Here is a 20797-nt window from a genome sequence, read left to right as displayed (position 1 = left end):
AGTTGTAGGCTGTGCCTCACACTGATACTCCCTGGGGATACAGAACGAACTTGCAGTGGGCTCTGGGTGTGTTGAAAGCACTGCATGGCCTGATCAGTAGTGTGTGACTTGTAGTCCCCATCTCACCATTTGCCAGACCAAAAACTGTACCCCTTAAAAATATGCTGGTAGTCAGTGTGCTTTTATTCTGGAAATAATATGAGTCTGTTATTAAAAATTAAAACAATACCGAGGTATATAAAATAGGAAGGTGAAAGTTATCTTTTCTCCTTCCTGCCCTATTTCCGCCTCAGTCCCATTCTCTGTAGAGGTGACCTCTAACAACAGCGTGTCTCTTTGAGACCTTTTTATGTGGGTGCATGCATACACACATCCCCTAGTATGAATGTCTGTCCCTTTATTTTATAAAGACAGGATTCCGGTCACCCCGTCGTGTTCTGCTCCTTATCTTTTTCATTTTCAGTGCCTCAGGTTTCCTTCTAACATACTTTTCCCTCTCCTCGCTAATCAGTAGCATCCTCATTTTCTTGTTCATTATGGAGCCAAAGGAGCAATGTCGTTTGGTGGTTTTCTGCTATTTTAGTATTAATTTGGAAGGCATGAAACTTTTCCTGTTTTTGGCCCTCTGCTCATGCCTGTATGTCATTGAGGAGCAGTTGGGGGCCTATGGCCTGTGCACCTCGGGTTGCGGTCTGACTCCTTCATTGTTGCCTTCTTTTTCCCCCAGGGCTGTGGATAGGGAAGGGTGAGACAAGGAGAAAAGAAAGATGTTGCCCATTGTTTGTGGCGAACAGTACCAGTGCCCCCCAGTAGAAACCCATCTTCTGCTCCTGGCAGCTGCCTTTGTCTGGCTCGCTGCTATGTATGTTGCACCTGTTTTGAGTCCCTTCAGGTGAAGGAGCTGTGGCTGAAGAATGTGCTTGGTTGAGAGCAGCACTGAGGAAAAGGAACTTAGTCCTTTAGAGGTCCTGAATGTTGCAAATAAACCCCCAGGGTTCCTGACAGAGGTTGTCCCTGGGAAGGGCCCAGGTTGTACGGCCTTGGTAGAAGGCTAGTGTTGCCCACATGAGCCTGGCCTGTTAGGACTTAGTTTATTCAGATCTACTGTGTATCAGAGACAGGTTTTCACATCAGGATGGGCTGATGGGATCAGGGGACACCGTGGTATTGAAGGTCATTGCCTCTTTATTTTTCGTCTCTGAAATTAAGAACTTATTAGTTTGATTATAAAAGTAAATAACCACATTACAGATCACTTATCAAATAGAAAAAAGTAAACCTAATTCATTACTTTGCCATCCTCATAATACCGCTGTTTTCATTTTTATATATTTTCTTCCAGTCATTTTTCATGTGCTTATTTATTTTTGTTAAGGTGATTACCTTCTTTCTGGTATTTCCCAGGGCACTTTTCTAGGGAAAATTGTTTTTAATAACATGTGTCCACTCAGCACTTTATCTCATCTGATAACAACACCTCATGGAACTATAAAAGTCCATAAAATGGAGTAAAATCCCATTAAGTTGAATCATTAGAGAGGTATCTTTAATCGCTGAAATACTTTAAGTGGCTGAAAATGACGTGTTTGGGGATCATTTTTTATCCCATCATCCTTTCTTGATGTTGCCCCAGGTGAGAGGTGCCCATTTAAGTCCCATTCTACCATCTCAGCTCTGCTGCAGCGAATGGGGCCCTGGGACACATCAGAGGCCTTGCTCCGAGTCCTGGCTTTGCCATTCCCTGGCTGCATAGCTCCGTGGTTTGGGGCGAGTTCCTTAACATTTCTGAATCTCAGTTTCTTCATCTATAAAAAGGGGGCTTAAAATAAAACCTCCCTTGCTGGGGTCTTGGTGAGCAAATGCTTTGTGAACTGTGATACCTCCACCTACCCCAGATGCTGGGATCATTGTCCTCCTGACTTGTGACCTTGCTTGCTGGCTTTCTCTGTCACTAGCGGATGATCACCAGGCTCTCATCTGGGACATCCAGCAAATGCCCCGGGCCATCGAGGACCCTATCCTGGCCTACACAGCCGAAGGAGAGATCAACAACGTGCAGTGGGCATCGACTCAGCCTGACTGGATTGCCATCTGCTACAACAACTGCCTGGAGATACTCAGAGTGTAGCACTGGCGGCGCCTTGCCCACGTGGCAGGGGCTTGTGTGTTTCCTGCCTCTGCCCCGTCCCCAAAGTAAGAAGCAACGTGTTTCTGGTGGCCAGTATGTCTTTCATTGCTTTGCACCACTGTTACCAGAAGCTGCTGTAGGAGTTCCTGGCCAGTCATCCCATCGCTGTCTGTGCCAGACTCAGTGCTGTCGGCGCCTCCTCAGCCCAGGGCTGAGTTTTAAGATGTTCTCTCCTTTCCTCTTCTCCTTTGGTTCCTCCATTAAACTTTTCTATCTATTTGTTTGTCAGCTGTTGTGTTAATGAGCATTACAGGCACTGGCTGTGTTTGTATTCATCTGTCCCAGATGTCTCTTCTCTGTCTGCTGCCTAAGGCAGCAATCCGTGTCCATGTCATGTTAGCACTTAAGTGGGAACAATACCAATTTGGAGTTTTTTCCTCTTATTATCAATGTCTTTAACAAATTTCAACTTTGTATATTTTTTACCTATCAGGCTAATTTTTTTATGAAAAGAATTTTACTCTTCCTGGTTTCTGCCTTTGTTTCCTAGTCCACCCTCGTAGCACTTCCTCTCTCCCCTCAGTGCCTGGATCTGGCACTGGGCCCTTGACCCCATGAGCAGTTTGCCTTCTTCAATCACTGAGTGCAGCATACCTGACCAGGAGTCCCAAACCGCCCCGGTGCTCTGAAGTCGGCCAGCTCTCTCACCTTTTCTCAGCCTGCCTCTTCGCAAGGGCATTCTGGGCTCCAAAACAGACATGGGAAGCCTTCTGTTACTTCCTCAAGTACCTCTGTCCAACCCCGGTGGGACCTACTGGGAACGTGTTAGAGCTGAGAGAGACGTCATGCCTGACTTGAAGGGAATGGTTTCAGGAAAGCTGAGCTTAGAGTGCATTTCCAGCACACAGTTTCCTAGTCTGTTCTTCTCTCCAGATGTGAGTGTCAGACCATTTTCTTCCATGGCTTGAATGATAGACAAGCACAGTCTGTAAGCTGATCTTTATGATCTCTGTTGGGTTAGTTTGCTGTGACTGGTGGTTGGCCACTCTTGGAGCGCCGTGGGGTGAGAGAGTCCTGCTTGAGAGGCACATCATCAGTGCATCTGATCCTGAACAAGGTCTCCTGTCCAGTGTGGGAGACCGTCAGCCCCTGGAAGGAGTGGACTAATAGGCTGTGATAATCCCTGGCCGTCAAGTGAATAGATAGCTGCAGGCCAGCCAGTTTGTGCACACCTGTTACCTTCCCACCCCATTCAGGTTCTGAGCAGTATTGGACTTGCAGGCCGCAGTGTCTGTTTCCGTTATGTGGGTGAGCTCCATGGAGGGGGCTTGTGTGTGATTCCAGTGGAAGATGAGTCTTTGGGCAGGTGGAGTTTGGGACATGCTCAGAGCCCGAGGGGACTTCGGTCTGTCGTGTTCTGCCACAGGTTTTTGAGCCCCTCTAAGTTGCCCATCTGTTCAGTAGCAGAGTCGCAGACCTCAAGGCTGGTGGTTTTGTCTGCTTGGGCTCTCACCTGCGCTTGAGAAACAAAACAGTTTTGTTCTCCTGGGCCCTTAAACTCTTTTGGTCGAGCCTTCTTTTCCAGAGCAGATGTATTTGTATCCCTAAAGTCACGGCTCTTTGCTTTACTACACGGGGGCTCGTTCAAAAAAGGGGGCTCTTTTCTTAGTGTATTTCCCCTCCTTTTTCACTTTATTATTCTGGATTTGGGGCTCGTTAGCTTGCCATCCATTTGAGGTTGACTTTTCTGCAGTTGCTACCAGATTTGCTCTGTGTCATTTGGCAGCGTGAAGCGAGCAGTTCTTGGTCAGAACCCTCCTCTGTTTGCAATTGTATTTGCTGGTTCCAGGGTCCTTCTTAAGGGTAGCAAGTCTGAGTTGATGGTTGCTTGCTTTAGGAGGCCATCATGTCCTTACCATGGAAAAGGGCCTGAAGTGGAGGTCAGAGGTGATAGGAGGGGCTGGGCCTGCTGGGGCACTGAGTTCTAAGTTAAGATTCCTGATCTGCACTTAAACGTGGTCTGAATGGTGAGACGATTTGTCGACCGGAACTCAAAAACAAGGGAAAGATATTAGCCAATAGTAATTAGAATATGTTTGCATAATTTTGTTATTCACTCTGGAAACCAACAACTTTTGGTGGTGGTTTTCCCTTGCCCTGTGGACTCCCTGCCCTCTCACCCCTCCCTAGGCCCTGCAATGCAGTCCTCCTCCTGACATCCCACCTGGGGCCCAGGTGAGACTCCCCAGTCTCCCTGAGCAAACACACACACACAGTCACAGTTGCTGAGATGCTGGTATTTTGATCAGCTCTCTTGCCCTCCGTTTTTACCAGAGGCCAGATGGCCCCATGGCTGAGGGGGGGATTTCTGTAGTCTCAAGATTTAGAAAGCCTCTTAGTCAGGCATGCTCCAGGAAATGGAGATCTGTTGTAGTCTCAAAAGCGAGTGTCTATTTAATTGGTTTAGATTTTCAAATTGACACCAGGAGGGAATGGGTGGGAGGCTCTGCATCTGTTTTCCTCTGGTGTGAGAGGAGCAGCGGCCAGGACTTCCCTGGGAAGGCCAGGCAGCAGCGGCGTGTCTGGGCTCTGCTCTCCTGGTGGTGGCCCTTTGATGTGCTCCTGCACCCTGGGCCGAGGCTGCTTCTGTTTTCCTTGTCTGAGGGGAGGGAGAGGTGCTGAATAAATTCGGCCTAAGGTACCACATCAGAGAGTTGGTGAATGAGTACAAGTCCTTCAAGGACTTGAGTGTTTACACCCAGAAGAGTTGGAACTTTCTCCTTCCAGGGAGGAATGAGACAGCAAGTTGAGGACTTGAAGAGGGGAGATACTTGATAACTGGGTGAGAATTTCTTAACAGAACGAGGATCAGCTCTCAAAGAACTGGTTAAGATTTGGAAAGAAACAGAAAAAATTGAGACTCCTACGAGGTTTTGATGATAGTTTTGGCTGAAATTTTCAGAGGAGATTTAGGATTTGGGAGAAAGTCAATGGTAAGTGTTTCTTTAGATCTAGGGAGAAAATATTAAAGGGCAGGAAAGGTCTGAGGTGGCCATGGAATGAGACTGTGCCCTCGGCTTGTGTCAGCCTTTCTGGGCCATTCATCGGGTATGACCTGGGTAACTGGGGACAGGAGCCTCTTCCTGCAGTAGTGCAGCCATAGGTGATGTTTGGTGGCAGAAATCTGTAGGTGTTGGGAGTCCCGTGACCATTCCAAACCATGGCTTTTCTTGGTTGTAGATTTGTACAGAGCAGAGGAAGCAGAGGTTATAACCAGTCATGCCTACTTTTCTCCCCCTCCTTTTTCTTTTCTCTTCCTCTGGCCTTGCCACCATGGAACTTTCTCCCTGCTGCAGCCTGGGCCTCGAATTCTGAGGCTGTAAGAACAGTGGGAGCTGCAGGGTTTACCACACATGGGAGGGGCAGCTCCGTGTGGTCCTGCCACCTTCCCCAGTTTGAGAATATGGCAGCTCCTTTGCCTCCTGGCTTGGAGTAAGGGAGACCATTCAAGTAGACGCCTCTCTCAAAGCAGACACTTCCCTTTACTCTCTGCACTCCAGGATGAGGAAGGAGGGTCATGCCTGGCACTTAGGTTGTGATTTCCCAGGGAGGAGAGCTAAGCTGAGTAGTCACTGTGAACCCTGGACAAGGCTCTCTGTACTGGCTGGGCCAGCTGTCCAGAGTGTCTCATGTTGCAGAGCCTTGCCCACCTCTCCCACCTGCACCCTTTTCTCCCACCATTGTCATTGCCGCTGGCACTCAAAGTCAAAGGTGTGGCTACACAGTATGGGCCCGGTCCTCTCAGGCTACTTTGTGGATATTATTTTTTTTAAGTATGGAAACATGCAGGTGCCTTCCCAGAGAGGCTTAGACTGGTGTATCAAACCAGAAACAGCTAAGCTAGTGAAAGTATGAACTCAAGAAGAAAGATGTTGGCAGTCTGTGTAACAGCTGGAAAACTCACAAGGACCCACCTTGAGGACAACCCAGTGAATATGGACTTGTGGTGTCTGCTGTTTAAGAGAAATGTTCTCACCTGGGGTTGGCTGTGGTAATACAGTGTGTGACAAAACTTGGTGACCTAAAGCTTTGACTTGCTTGAGTTGAGAATGAATCACTTGCTTGGGTTTCTGTGTATATTATGACCCTGTCAGTGACTCCCCCCCCCCCCCCCCCCGCCCCGAGTGTGAACTTGTAGCATGATTGTACAAACCTCTATGTAGAAAATGGAGATTTCTTATTCTCTGAAATGTTAAGCTCTAGCCAATCAGTTTCTGCCCCCTTTAGCCTAGTATGTCTGAACTTAATTTCTTGTTATATATTTAAGCTTTTCCTCTATACTGTAGGTTTTGTGACATCCCATGGTCAGGTGGAGAGGAAGCTGCCCCCTTGCAGAACTGTACTATCACCATTTTTCTTTTTAAAATATTATTATCACAGGATTGATTGTACACAGGGCTTGTAATAAAATGTTAACACTGTGCTGTGAAACCACAATGGTAAATCTCCATTGAAGGCTACTTCAAAGACACCTGAAAGTGGAGTGTTACATCTATGACTTTATTTCTTGCTTCCTGAGTATATTAAACCTAATTTTCACCCTTTCATTCTGTTTCAGCCTCCTGTATAAGAAGTACCGTATTTTCTGCCCATCATACTTTGTAATAAAACTTGAACATGTATAGACTGAATTTCTTCTTGTAATGAATTCAGTTCTTCCCATTCTGCCACTGTGGGCACATTCCAGAGACTCTGGCTGGGGGATTAGAGTCTGCCCCAGCCCATCACACTATCTGACAGCCTGACTCATCACCTTTAACCAAACACAGAGCATCTACCCTATGCAAGGGGCCATGGCCTTCAAATTACTTGCAGTCTCCCAGAGGAGACATCCACATAAACAGTTACTGGCAGTGTTATGCAGTAATGGGTATGTTTAGGCTTACAGGCTGCCTCCTGAGGAGGAGGTGATCGCCCAGAGGAGGTGATCACCTGGGTGATCTGAGTAGGAGCCAGAGGAGGTCAGGGGAAACTTCACAAGATGAAGGATGTTTGAACTGGGTTTTGAAGGCTGAGTAGGAGCTCTCCGGGAATAGGGAAAGACATTTAAGGCAGAGAGAATATCCACATACAACTCTAGAGGCAAGAAATAATATGGCCATATTCAGAGAAATAGAAGTTGATACGGGGTTTTGTATGGGGAATGGCAGGAAATGAAGCTAGAGAGGTAAGCAGGAGCCAGATGAAGCAGAATCTTTTGTGCTTTGCAGAAAGTTCGGGCCTTAACTCCTATATGAGACTTTGGAAAATTTACATAGAGGGAAGTCATGCTCAGAATTGCACTTTAGGAGGCCATGAAAAAAATGCCTGAGTAGGAGGTGAAATGGAGTCAGTTCACCTATTATAATAATCAAGATGAGAAAAAGTAAAAGCCTGACCTAAAGCAGGAACAGCAGGAAGGAGAGGACAGGGCATAACTGAAGAGACTTAAGAGATGGGGTAATAAGATTCAGTGAACTATTGGCTGTGAAAGATGACAAATGATAACTCCCAGACCCTCGGGGTTTGGACACCAGGTTCTGATGGATAACTAGGGTTTCCGCGACCAGGCCAGTTTGCTCGGCCTACGCCCCAATTTGGTAGGAGGGAGGAGTGCTTATCCCCACTGCTATTCAAATGCTTCGGTTCCTAGACGAACACTCCCTCCGCTTATTTTTATTTTCATTCTGTGCTCATGTTTAACCATTTCAAGGGAAGAGAAGAAGGGCAAATTGTGATTGATGCCATGAGGCAGTATTTGGCAAGTAGTTGCCATTGTGTTGGAAGCGTTGATCTGGGGATGGCAGTGAGTCTGGGAAAGAAGTGTGCACTCTAAGAGTTTAAACTGTGTGGCAAAATAAGCACCTTCTGGCTCTGTTAGAATTGTGCTGTATGGTCTGACAACATGTATTTTATGGGAAATATGAGATTCCTGCTCTTTGTTTTTTAAGGGGAGAACTGGGAGAGTCAATACTGGCATTATTCACCTTGATAGCCTGGGCTAAGCTGCAGGAACAAACCCCCAAGCCTCAGACTGAACACAACAAAATTTTACTTTTTGCTTACATGAAGTTCTTTGGAGGTTGGTCAGCTAGATCATCCAGAACATGTGGGAGGGAGAGATACGTTTTTCAAGATAGGGTCTGGAAGTGGCTTACTCACTTCTGCCCGTATCTGCCAGATTTAGTCACATGATTCCAAGGAAGGTCAAGAAGGATCATCTTCCTGTGTGCCTCGGAAGAGGAAATAAAAGTGGCAGATAAATAGTTACATCTCTGTCATACCATGACTTCAATGATCCTGAAAACCAGGCTCTAGAATGGTTCAGTCATATGTGAATTTATCTTGAGAACAGTTAAGTATTAGCTCAGACTGAGAAAGTAAAACTCCGCCCTGCTGTTCATCACAGATAGAGACACAGATAAAAGCAGCTGCAAAGTTAACAAGAAACAATATTTCTCCCAAGCATATCTGTGTCATAACAGTGACTACTTTCTTTTCTTTTTTTAATTCACTGAAAAACTTTGTTCTCTAAAATCATAGACTGTCAGAAAGTTTGCTGTTTGCAATGATATCTGTGAGAATGAAGACCTACAGTCTTGCTTGGAGAATCCAAATCACTGGCAGAGAAGCAGCCTTGATTTCCAGCCAGGTATAGAACCTCAGAGCAGGGGTTTTTGGATATAGCATTCCCCACTTAGCTTTGTAGTTTCCACAGAAACTAAACTCTGTCTGCTTTGCAGTCCAGAACTGATGTTCACCCACTTTTCATACAGCTCTGTGTTCCTTTGAGCCTATCAAACTCTATTTCATTGAAATTTCGCCTAACCTCCACCTTTGTCCATACTATATGTCTATTAGTACATATACTATATTAGTACATATACAAATCTTTTCCTTTGTTTGGTGAGACACCCCACCATCCCTATAGTGCGCAGTTTTCCTTGTGGCAGTGAGTCTATAGTCTGACTTTGTTGAACTACAGATTTGCCTTGGTAGACTTAGGCTGATTGGACAAGGGCAACCTCAAACTTCACTTTGGCCTTTATGTTTATTTGCAATTATAAACTCTCTTAATTTGCTTTTTGCTATTCAAAGTAACATTTATATTAAACTATATTTTTAAATTACAAAAAGTAATACTATCTATGAATAGTATTTTCATAAGCACATGAAAAGATGTTTGACATCATTCGTCATTAGGGAAATACAAATCAAAACCACAATGAGAAACCACTTCATGGGGCACCTGGGTGGCTCAGTGGGTTAAGCGTCCTACTTCAGCTCAGGTCATGATCTCAGAGCGCGTGACTTCGAGCCCCGCATCAGGCTCTGTGCTGACAGCTCAGAGCCTGGAGCCTGCGTCGGATACTGTTGTCTGCCTCTCTCTCAGCCCTTCCCCCCCTCGTGCTATGTCTCTCTGTCTCAACATGAGTAAACATTAAAAAAAAAAAAAAAAAGGGGGCGCCTGGGTGGCGCAGTCGGTTAAGCGTCCGACTTCAGCCAGGTCACGATCTCGCGGTCCGGGAGTTCGAGCCCCGCGTGGGGCTCTGGGCTGATGATGGCCCAGAGCCTGGAGCCTGCTTCCGATTCTGTGTCTCCCTCTCTCTTTGCCCCTCCCCCGTTCATGCTCTGTCTCTCTCTGTCCCAAAAATAAATAAACGTTGAAAAAAAAAAATTAAAAAAAAATAAAAAATAAAAAATAAAAAAAAAAAAAGAAAGAAACCACTTCATACCCACTAGGATGTCAACAGCTATAGTCAAAAAGAGATCTAAGTGTTGGCAAGGATGTACAGAAAAGTGGAAACCTCATATGTTGCTGTTGGGAATGTAAAATAATGCAACTGTTTTAGAAAACTGTGGCAGTTCCTCAAAAGGTTGATGGAGTTACTATACAACCCACCAGTTCCACTCCTTGTTGTATACCCAAGAGAAACAAAAACATGTCTGTACAAAAACTTGAACATAAATGTTCATGACAATATTATTCATAATAGTCAAAAGGTGGAAGCAACCCAAATGTCCATCAACTGATGAATGGGTAAATAAAATTGGTATATCCATACAATGGAATATTTTTTGGCAATTAAAAGGAATGAAATACTGACATATGCTACATGGATGAAGCCTAAAAACACTATATGCTAAGTGAAAGAAGGCAGTCACAGAGGACCACATATTGTATGATTCTGTTCACATGAGATGTTCAGAATAGGCAAACCCATAGAGGCAGAAGTAAATTGGTGGTTTCCTAGGACTGAGGGAATTGGGGGGAAATGGGCAATGACTAATGGGTAAAAGGTTTCTTTCTGGGGTGACTAAAGTGTAAAATTGATTGTTATGATGGCAACACAAATCTGTGAATACATACACTAAAAGCCATTATACACTTTAAATTGGTGACTTGTATGACATGTAAATCATGTCAATAAAGCTGTTTAAAACAAAACAAAACAAAAAACCCGAAGAACTGTGCCAGACACAAGGGTACCAACCTGCTCTCAAAGAATTTAATACTGTGGCAGAGCCATAAACATGTTTATATTAAAAAGTTATGTGCTAAGGTACAGACGTGTATGAAGAGTTATGTGAGCACAAAGTAGGGCATCTGAACCCGACTGGAGAATCTGGAGATGTTTCCATTTGGTGGAAAATGATGCCTGAGCTGAATCTTGAAGGAAAACAAAAGTTAGCCAGGTGAAGTCAAGTGGAACAAAGACCAGCAAAGACAGGTTTGTGTTGAACAAAGAACTGGGAGAAGTACTAGGAGTAATCTGATGTTTCTAATACGGCAAAGTACAAGGAGAGTGCCGAGCCCATCGCAAAGAAGCTTGGATAATAACAATAATAAATTCCTAAGTGAACTATTAGTTACACCTTAAAAAAAAAAAAAAAAAAAAAAAAAGGTCGCCCCGCTTCGCCCCAGCTCTGCACAGGTACGACAAACAAGCGAGTACCGCGAGGCGGAACGGATTTTGCGGGCGATGGGGGCACGTTTCCGGAACGGACCGGGGAAAGGAAGTGTGTTACTTTATCGAGGGCACCCACTCCCGGCTTCCGCGGGGATGGTGCAGGGTGCTTCGTGTCACTGCTTCCCCGGCCTGGCCTGAGCACTTGGGTCTCCGGTGAAGGGCGGAGGTAGCCGCAAGCTCGGGACCTGCTTGTTTCTCTGGCGGACACCACGGGCTGACCGTGGTCGCTGCTCTTTGGCTGCTCTTGCTGACCTTGGCCCAGGGTCGGAGCCGATGGCGTCTTGGGCCGCTGTCAGCCTAAGCAGAGTTCCTGCCCGGTGCTTGTGGGCGCAAGGCCCCGGTGTCCGGGCGGCTCTTCCGTCCACCCTCGCGGCCTCCCAGCCTGAGCCCACAGGCTGCAACCCCGCTCCGGGCAGGACGCTGCACCTCAGCGCGGCGGTCCCCGCAGGGCACAACAAGTGGTCCAAAGTCCGGCATATCAAGGGTCCCAAGGACGCCGAAAGGAGTCGCATCTTCTCCAAGCTCTGTTTGAGCATCCGCCTGGCGGTTAAAGGTAAGAACCTGACGGTCGTCCGCTGCTGTCCTCTCCGCGCCCAAAGCCTCGCTTGCCTCTCAGAGCTAAACCAGAGCCAACCCCGATCCTTGGTCCTTCATATTCTTTTCTTTTCCTAATACTCACCGTTGCACACTTTATAAACGTTCAAAACACCTCCCTACACTGTAGGTCTCCACTCACCTTTCCAGATGCTGAGCGTATGCCTGCTTGTCACAGAGTTGCTCTTAGGATGATAATGGTGAAAGTGACTTCATTCTAGAGTGTAGCTGGGTACTTCTTAGAAACAGACCCTAAGGGTAAGGTCACTCGTGTGTCTTTTCAGTAGAGACAAATCAAACCCTCTAGTCGCCTCTGGTAGCACATAGGTTGTGTGGCAGGGGCGTTGAGTAAAGCTGTTAGTTGCCCAGACTCAGTTTGCTTTGTTAGGGTTTCCTAAGACACATTTTCTTGGAAGGTAAGTTTGCAAGCATGGTTTTTTCAACTGTGTAGCCACTGTAGAAAGGCTTTTTTTGTTTGTTTGTTTTTGTATTTAGTGTCAGATACCTGTAGGAGTGGAGAACAAGTCCTGTAAAAATTATGGACTTCAGAGTCAAGAAGACTTGATTTCTGTCACTTACTAACTGTATGACTTTGAGCAAATGGCTTAAGCTTGATAAGTTTCAGTTTTCTTTCTTTCTTTTTTTAAATGTTTATTTATTTTTGAGAGAGAGAGAGAGTGCAAGCAGAGAAGGGACAGAGAGAAGGAGACACTGAATCTGAAGCAGGCTCCAGGCTCTGAGCTGTCAGCACAGAGCCTGACGCAGGGCTCGAACTCATAAATGATGAGATCATGACCTGAGCTGGAGTCAGACACTTAACCAACTGAGCCACCCAGGTTCCCCGAGTTTCAGTTTTCTAATCTAAAACAGGGATAGTGCCTACCTTGAGGTCATTTCTGGTGCATAATAGGCACTCAGTAAATATAAGTTTACCCCTAGAACTCATGCCTGATATTTCTCTTTGCTTCCTTTTCTTCTAAAATCTTGATACTGAGTTAGATAACAGTATTGAATGTTTGTTATGTGCACTGGTAATACAAGACAATGAGATATAGCCCCTACTCTTAGAGACAGCGTGATTACATGCTGTCATGTGAATGTTTCAATAATTACAAAATAGTGGTGTCAGAGCAAGGGGTATTAATAAGTCCAGGAAATGTTGGTACCATTTTCATTTCTTATCCGATTCAAAGTGGTGTTCACTGAAACCTAGCAGGAAGATATCCGCCCTTAAAGAGTGAATTAGAACCTTCTTTTCCAAAATACTTCTCTGTATTCAAACGCTGAATTAATATTCTAAATGAACTGAGAGCTAAGTGGCGACCTGCTGCTCTTCTGGCTGGAGGTGGGTAGAGTGGCAGAAATCCCTTCTTTCCCCCTGGCTGTAATGCAGTGTTTTCACTCACTCTTTTCTCTCTATCTCAGAAGGAGGCCCCAACCCTGAACTCAACAGCAGTCTGGCCAACATCTTAGAGGTGTGTCGCAGCAAGCACATGCCCAAGTCAACGATTGAGGCGTCACTGAAAATGGGGGTGTGTCCTCACTTTGACATTTTCTTATTGATCACAGCCCCTCCGGGGCCCATGTCTGGAAGGCCACTAAACACTCTGAAATTATCAGAGAGAAGAGTAGCATTGTGGTCGATACCCTCAATACAGAGCCTTCTGGTGGCTCTGTGTCCTTGGACATTGGTTGTGGGAGCATAATCAGGAACAGGATGAATAGACAATGTACAGAAGCATATGGCCTAGGGACCTAGGACTGCTTAGCCAAGTGTGTGAGGAGATGAGAGAGAAAGAAGGGACACAGTGTGGGGAATATTAGATTGAGAAAAGGTTTGTTTTTCAGATATTTATGCCCTAAAGGAGAAGAGCCAGTAGAAAGAGAGACAGGGGCAATAGTGATGGTGGGAGGGGCAAGGATGTAGAGCCCAGTTATGTGAATTGTCTTTGAGCCCAGGTGAGAGGACACCTCTTCCTCTGGGACAAGTAGGAAGGATTTGAGGAATGATAATCATCTTAATAGCCAATAATTATTGAGTGCTTACTCTAGGCCAAACACTTTGATAAGAACTTTGTATGCGTTATCTCACTGAATCCGCAAAACAACCTTAAGTGGAAACCGGGAAACAGAAAGATTAGGTGACCAAGTCACAGAGAAAATGACAGACTTGAAACCAGACAGACTCTAGAGCCTGTTCTTTAACCATTTATAAATACTGCCTTCATGTGGGCTGTGGAAGGAAGAAATTGTCATTTGGGAGTTCCTGGAAAGGCAGCAGGGCAGGGTGCTTGGAGAGAGTCGTGAAAGTTGTGCAGGCAAGGGATAAATGGAGGTGGCATGGAAGGTCCAGATGAGATTGATTGGTCATTAGACTTTTGATGAATTGTTTGAATTTTGTGGCCCTGATATTTTCAGTGGTTCTTATGATAGGGCCCAGGTGTGCTATTTCCTGAAGCAGTACTCAGCACCCCAGGGGAGACTTCACCAATGGGTTTCATGCAGGGTGGGCATAGGAGGAGGAGTCTTGGTGGGAGTTGGGGGGGGGGGTGTGTGTGTTAGATTTGAGATTCAGCTGGGACAGGGAGGAAATGAAACTGGGAGATGGCTGACTGATTGTTCAGGGACCAGAGAAACAGACTCCCTTCCCAGTAAGGGGTTATGCTTTCAGTTACCTCAAAAGTTGGTCCCAAGGGCCACCTCTCAGAGGTGGGGGACAACAATAAAGACTTGAGAGTCTAAGCTCTACTCCAGAGAGCCCCTCCCATGGAGTTGTTATCTGTGTTCTGGGCTGGGATGCAGGAGGGAACTGGGAAACAGGAAAATGTGCTCATGTTGTTTATTGCAGAAAACCAAGGATGTTTATTTGCTGTATGAGGGCCGAGGCCCTGGTGGCTCTTCCCTGCTCATTGAGGCATTATCCAACAGTGGCTCCAAGTGCCATTCAGACATCAGACATATCCTGAACAAGAACGGGTAGGTATATGTGTAGGGAAAGTGGAAGGCTATGAAGCCTTAAAGTTCCAATTCTTTGCAAGGAAAATACTGTTGTTCTTGGCGGTGTTTCAAGTTTTAAGCACACTTCGTCCTTAGCAGAATCCAAGTGGGATCATTTCTTCTCCCTTGTTTCGTTCTGTACTAGGCAGGATCCAGAAGACTTGTTCGTTAGATGTAGAAGGGGCTCTTTGGCCTATTTTCCTCATGTGTAGCCATATAATGTCCAGGTCTTAAAATGTACTACCGAGACCGGAATCTTAAAAGATGAGCAAAGTTTTTGCATCCACTAAACTCCAATCAGGGCAGAAAGTAGGGGATGGAGATATGTTTGGATTATTCCCTTGCCAGGTCGTAGCTGCATCTTCTCCTTCAGAAGTATGTATGTCTATACTCCGAAGGCTGGGTGGGAAATAAGAGTATTAGAATGCAGTGCTATGTGGAGGCTGAGTCTAAAGGCATTTGGTCTGGCGCATTTCCTTTCCTTTTAGGGGAGTGATGGCTGATGGAGCCCGCCACTCCTTTGACAAAAAGGGGGTGATTGTGGTTGGAGTGGAGGACCGAGAGAAGAAAGCCGTGAACCTAGAGCGTGCCCTGGAGATGGCAATTGAAGCAGGAGCTGAAGATGTCAAGGAAACTGAAGACGAAGAGGAAAAGAACATTTTTAAAGTGAGTATGAAGACTTAGAGAGGGTCCTAATAGATGCGTTAAGGCATGCCTCTCTCGGTTTCTTCTTTTGTGCCTTGGGGTACAGGTGACATAAAGAGTTCACACGTTGCACAAACATTTATTAAGTGAATACTGGAAAGGGCTTACTGAGGACTTTGAGAAGGATTCAGAACTCTGAAAACTATATCTCTGCTCGTAAAGAACTTAAATCTGGTGATTCATAATAGTAATTGCATTCAGGTTTTGCAGAGTTCTGACTGGCCTTACCCTGTTACCTCCTGACTCCTCACCTGACTTTCCTTTGTCCCTAGTTTATTTGTGATGCCTCTTCACTGCATCAAGTGAGGAAGAAGCTGGACTCTCTGGGCTTGTGTTCTGTGTCCTGTTCGCTAGAATTCATCCCCAACACAAAGGTGCGGCTCGCTGACCCCGACCTGGAGCAGGCTGCCCTTCTCATCCAGGCTCTTGGCAACCACGAGGATGTGATCCAGGTCTATGACAACATTGAGTAACCAGGCTGTATGTGCCCATGAGGTCCTTCCTAGGCAACTGGCAGCCCTTTCTGGAGCACAGGCTTTTGCAGCCTACTCTGAGACTGAAGCAGATTGGAGACCTAGCAGCTTAGGAGACACAAAACCAAGACCTGCAGCCCTTTGAGGCCAAGGGAATCACTACATCTCTGTGGGGCCACTTTGTCAGTTCTGCTGATGTCTTATAGCCCTCCTGGATGCAGGGTGGAAACAGCCAGCTAATCAGACTCTGATCTCAGGGAAGGATAGGTGCCCTGAGGACCCAGGTACTATAAACTACTTTTTTTTTTTTTTTTTAAGAGAGAGAGGGAGAATGCCTGAGCAAGGTAGAGGGGCAGAGGGAGAGAGAATATCAAGCAGGCTCCACGCTCAGCATGGAGCCTGACACAGGGCTCAGTCCCACAAATGACCTGAGCCGAAATCAAGAGCCAGATAATCAACTGAGCCACCCAGGCACCTCGGAAGCTACTCTTAAATAAGGTGATTGAAAAAAAAAAATAATAAGGTGATTGATGTGGGTTGCTGCACTGCTATTGTGTGGGTCTTCTGTTTTCCTGGGTTTTTGTCCAGCTGTTGGAACCCTCTTGACTTCCTTTGACATCTATGGGTTTAGTTCCACTACTCCAGAACTTTTTTTTTTTTAATTGACCAAAAAAATGTAGCTCTCTTTGGGTACTACTCTGTGCTCTAATGCTGGTTTAATGGCCTAAACCTGTCACTGATCATGCAAATAGTATTTGTCAAACACCTGTGTACCAAGACCTGTACTTACCAGGAGTACAGGCTATTTATTTGGTGCCCTGAGTTAGATCCTGCCCTAAGGCATAAGACCTCAGAGGTCAGACACAGGACTTCTGTCTGCTGGAGCTATCCTAGGGCAGTGTGAGCTGCTGTGCCTGCATCCTTGTTCTCTTCAGGTGGCCTCTGTGCCCTGCTTCTGCCAGAGAGCTTAAGGTTCTAACCCAGTAGGAAACCCAAGTGCCAATAATAAGGGACTCCCAGGCCCTGCTTTGCCCAGCCTTCCATGTGTTCTGAGATTGGTCAGAGTGGACCTGTGAGCAGATTGGACTGCTCTCAGGAAAGGCTATGCCATGCTGGTTTTGAAACTTGCTTGATCCCCAGAACACCCACCCTGTCTCCTTTTCATCCCTGCTGCTAAATGAGGGGGCACTGGGAACTGGAGAGGAAATGAGAATAGAAGGAAGGTGAAGGACTGAGTCAGAGCCTGACAGCTGGGGAATAGGACCCTTTGTACATTATGCTCTTCAGAGTCACTTTTGGGTTTAGAGAGACCAAGAGTGCCAATCACCTGTGCTGGAGCCCGTCAAGCATGTCAGGCCTGGAGTAGCTTTTTGATCCCTATTATTCACCTACTCAAGTTTTTTAAGCCAGTTCTGAACTCAGTAATTTTTCTGAAGGAGCCTCAGGTAAATGAGGAAAAGAAGAAAAACCAATTTGGCTATAAATAATAACTTCCTCCTTCTAGGAAAAGATTCCTAATTCCATCATGACTTCAGCAGTTGGAGAGCAAAGGCAAGGGGGAGGAAAACCAATGAATAAACCATGAAAATGCCAAAGCATATGCTCTTATACCTCATTTCATAATCATGATACTACCTGGAATTTTGTTTGTATAGGAGATAACTCATCCAAATATCTGATGAACACATCATTAAAATAGTGCAACTTAAAGTTGCACTGCTTTGTAATTTATAAGATGATTCTTTCATATGTTATTTATTTGATTTTCACAGCAAACCTATAAAATAATGAGGCCAAGTATTTTATGAACAAATGGTCTCATACCAAGCAGGTGAGAATAGGTCTAATACTACATTTTCTATTGATAGACCTTGGTTTGTAAAATAGCTCTGTTTTGTAAACTTTGAATATAATTATAATTTGGAGGAATGTGATAATTTCTGATGTGAGACATCTGCACCAGGAAAGCCATCTCTGGAAGGGAACTTGGCTACTCATGTGAACATTCCTCTAATCTAATAGGTAGGATTTGTTAATTTTTGTGTAACCAATTTTCTTCCAGCAAGGCATACTAGATGGCTCTGCACTGCCCCCTGGTGGTGCCCCACAGTCTTTCCTGAGGTTAATATGGAAGAGGCAGAAATGAAACCTTATTTGGACCTGTTCTGCTTCTAAGTCTGCTAGAGCCCTTTAGCTACATAGGTTAAGTAGTTAAATAACTATTTAACTGAATAGTTAATTAGAGAGGTAGGAGTTATTCTTCTACTAAAACTTATTTTTCAAAGAATATTTTAGGTCAGAAAATGTTTACAATATAATGTTAAGTGGAAAACAAAGATGTGAAAAACTGTATAGTATGGTCCAAATTTTAAAATCTAGTCATATCTATGTATGAACTTAAAAAAAAAAAACAGAAGGAAGTGTATCAAAATCTCAAAACTGGTTATCTCTGAATGGTGATGTTATCACTGAGTTTTATTTTCTATAATCATATATTTTACCAGGGGAAACATTTTTTCAAAAGAAAACTCGTCACATTATTGTCCAACTAGGGAGACCACATGTGAGAGGCCAGGAGTCAGGCATACCTTAAAGTCAGAAGAATGAGGTCTGGTCCTGGCTTGCCTTTACCTTGTCTTTGGTCATTGTCTTAGCAACACAAAATCATTCAATACCTTGCCGCTGGCTTGGGCTCACTTTCAAGTGACCTTTTAGTGGGATGGGAGTATTGGTGACCAGTTCTGTCCATAGCCTTGACTCTTAAAAGAAGTGTTCATGGGGCGCCTGGGTGGCGCAGTCGGTTAAGCGTCCGACTTCAGCCAGGTCACGATCTCGCGGTCCGTGAGTTCGAGCCCCGCGTCAGGCTCTGGGCTGATGGCTCGGAGCCTGGAGCCTGTTTCCGATTCTGTGTCTCCCTCTCTCTCTGCCCCTCCCCCGTTCATGCTCTGTCTCTCTCTGTCCCAAAAATAAAAAAATAAAAAAAAAAAAAAAAAAAAAAAGAAGTGTTCATGTGCTTTGTAGCTGCCTTTACTCTGCCAGAGGCCGCAGCTGAATCAAATAGGAACCATGAAGGCTTTGCCTCCAGCCAACAATAGAAAAACCATGAGTTACTGAGTTATTTTTTTGTCTTTTTTTTATTCTCTGAAACTTATAGTACAACAGTCAGTATAACTTCACACTGGAAGAAATCGCAACTTGTAGACTTTTACAAGTCCCCTGGACTCCTCTGGAGACGTTCTGAGGAGGAAATAAATGAGCCAGTAGGTCTGACAAAAGAGAATGTTATGATAGATGCTATATTAGTCTTGACTGAAATGGCTTTCTCTCCTGATGCTACCCCCGGACACTGAACAGGATAGTAGTTTCTACTTTTTCCTCTTTTTATCTTTCTTTTGACTGTGCCAAAAAGGTAACATTGGGTTTTTTTGAATGAGTAAGTGAACCTCAAATGGGGGACTTCCCTACCCCCTTACTTGTAAGATACAACCAACATTAACAATCTACTCTTTATTATTCTACTCATTGGAACTGATCTGCTGGGGAATAAATTTTAACTCTTCCATTTGCCAGCAACCTTGGACAAGAACTTCACCTCTTTGTACCTGTTTCTTCATGTATAAAATATGGGTAATAGTATCTATCTCTTAGGGCTATTTTGAGAATTAAGTAAGTTAATATATGTTAAGCACTTAAGACAGTGCTCAATAAATGTTGCCCCCCCCACTAAATATGAATGAACATTTTTTTAAAACTGAAATGTGATTGCCCTCTACATTTCAGCCTTATAAACTATTTTTGTTTTTGTTTTTGTTTTTCACTTCACAATATATCCTGGATGTTGCAATCAACATTACTTACTTTTGCTCATTTGCAAAGTGTTCCTTTGGATAAACTTATAGAAATGGAATTTCAAAATGGAAAAGCAGTTTTTCTCTATAAGTTAATGTCAATAATAAATAAAATATCATGTTGTAAAAATCTTCTATGAGGTATACATCAATCCTTAACAATGCAGATAAAGTGTTTGAACTGGTAACCTGAATATATTCTACTTTACCTCTGAATTAAAAGAATTTTCAGAAAATCAGGTGGTAGTTTTGTTTTCTTTTTTTTTATACCAAATTCATCAAACTATCCCAAAGAGCATTCATTTGTGTTTATTGTTCACTATCTTGTGTTCAAGTGTCCCTCTGCTCTTGAAAGAAAAAAAAGGAAAGTAGTAATGCAGCTTGTATATGACAGGGCTGCCTGAGGCCCTGAGCTCTAGGGGCAGGTCGTGATCCTTGAAGTCAGGTATGGTTCAGGTATTTAATCAGGGGCATCTACTCAGTGTAAAACCAGGGTAACAGACTTGAGAAGATATGACACAGATGGGAGGCTTCACGTGGGGAAAATGAGTGAGGAGAGAATATAGAAAGAAAAGATACATAACATACTTGTGGAGGCTACAACTACTGACCTCCCCATTTGAGGTTCACTTACTCATTCAAAAAAATATGTTTTTTTTAATGCACTATGAAAGATGCTAGGCATACCAATTTGAATGACAGCTTCTGTCTCTGTGCCTACTTCCTTTAAAGCCAATTACAACAGAGTGGGACAGGTGCTTTGATGAAGAAAGTACTAGTTGCTCTGGTACCCAGAATTGTATTTGTCTGGAAGGGCTTTCTGGAGGGAGTGATGTTCAGGCTTAGTTCTTTCCTGGAAGAATGAGGATGGAGGCAAAAGTGGAGGAGAAGAGTGTTCAAAACAAAATAGCACATGCAGAGGAAAAGAGGCAAAACAAACTGCCAGTGGTCAGTGTGGCCAGAACATATGATGAGGTTGGCAGAGGTAGGAAATAGGAAAACTTGTGGCTGGAGAGGCATAGCCTGGGTCCTGAAGGGCCT

General features: G+C 44.6%; 2 protein-coding genes across 3 annotated transcripts in view; both read left to right on the top strand.

Moving 5' to 3' along the window:
* The window catches only part of DCAF7 (DDB1 and CUL4 associated factor 7), a 31186-nt gene extending 24367 nt beyond the window's left edge, over positions 1–6819 (top strand). Inside the window, exons 7-8 of one of the 2 annotated variants that reach the window (XR_006962421.1) lie at positions 1956–2193; positions 6747–6819. Coding sequence is in view for 1 of the 2 variants with exons in the window: in XM_047081652.1 (XP_046937608.1) it covers positions 1956–2128 (173 nt within the window). In the remaining variant the exon portion in view is untranslated. Of the gene's footprint in view, positions 1–1955 lie in introns of both variants that reach the window. The other variant, XM_047081652.1, reaches the window with a different exon arrangement.
* A 3045-nt stretch (positions 6820–9864) lies between these two features.
* Positions 9865–16268, top strand: LOC124513546 (translational activator of cytochrome c oxidase 1). The gene is made up of 5 exons (XM_047081651.1): positions 9865–11692; positions 13159–13265; positions 14582–14709; positions 15219–15396; positions 15708–16268. The coding sequence occupies exons 1-5, from the start codon at positions 11413–11415 to the stop codon at positions 15906–15908; spliced, it is 894 nt and encodes a 297-aa protein (XP_046937607.1). The 5' UTR covers positions 9865–11412; the 3' UTR covers positions 15909–16268.
* Positions 16269–20797: the final 4529 nt, after the last annotated feature.

Source organism: Lynx rufus, unplaced genomic scaffold (assembly GCF_022079265.1).
Source record: "Lynx rufus isolate CCGP_SWC_20201006 ecotype Redwood Valley unplaced genomic scaffold, mLynRuf1.p SCAF_18, whole genome shotgun sequence".
Lineage (NCBI taxonomy): Eukaryota > Metazoa > Chordata > Mammalia > Carnivora > Felidae > Lynx > Lynx rufus.
Note: the sequence above shows the minus strand (reverse complement) of the source record. Positions and strands in the feature narration are given on the sequence as shown.

What these genes read in the sequence shown, in the direction of transcription:
- LOC124513546 (XM_047081651.1), top strand. Translation starts at nt 11,413, where the DNA reads ATGGCGTCTTGGGCCGCTGTCAGCCTAAGCAGAGTTCCTGCCCGGTGC. An exon ending in CATATCCTGAACAAGAACGG is followed by an intron (nt 14,710 to 15,218) that starts GTAGGTATATGT and finishes CTTTCCTTTTAG; the next exon opens with GGGAGTGATGGCTGATGGAG. An exon ending in AGGAAAAGAACATTTTTAAA is followed by an intron (nt 15,397 to 15,707) that starts GTGAGTATGAAG and finishes CTTTGTCCCTAG; the next exon opens with TTTATTTGTGATGCCTCTTC.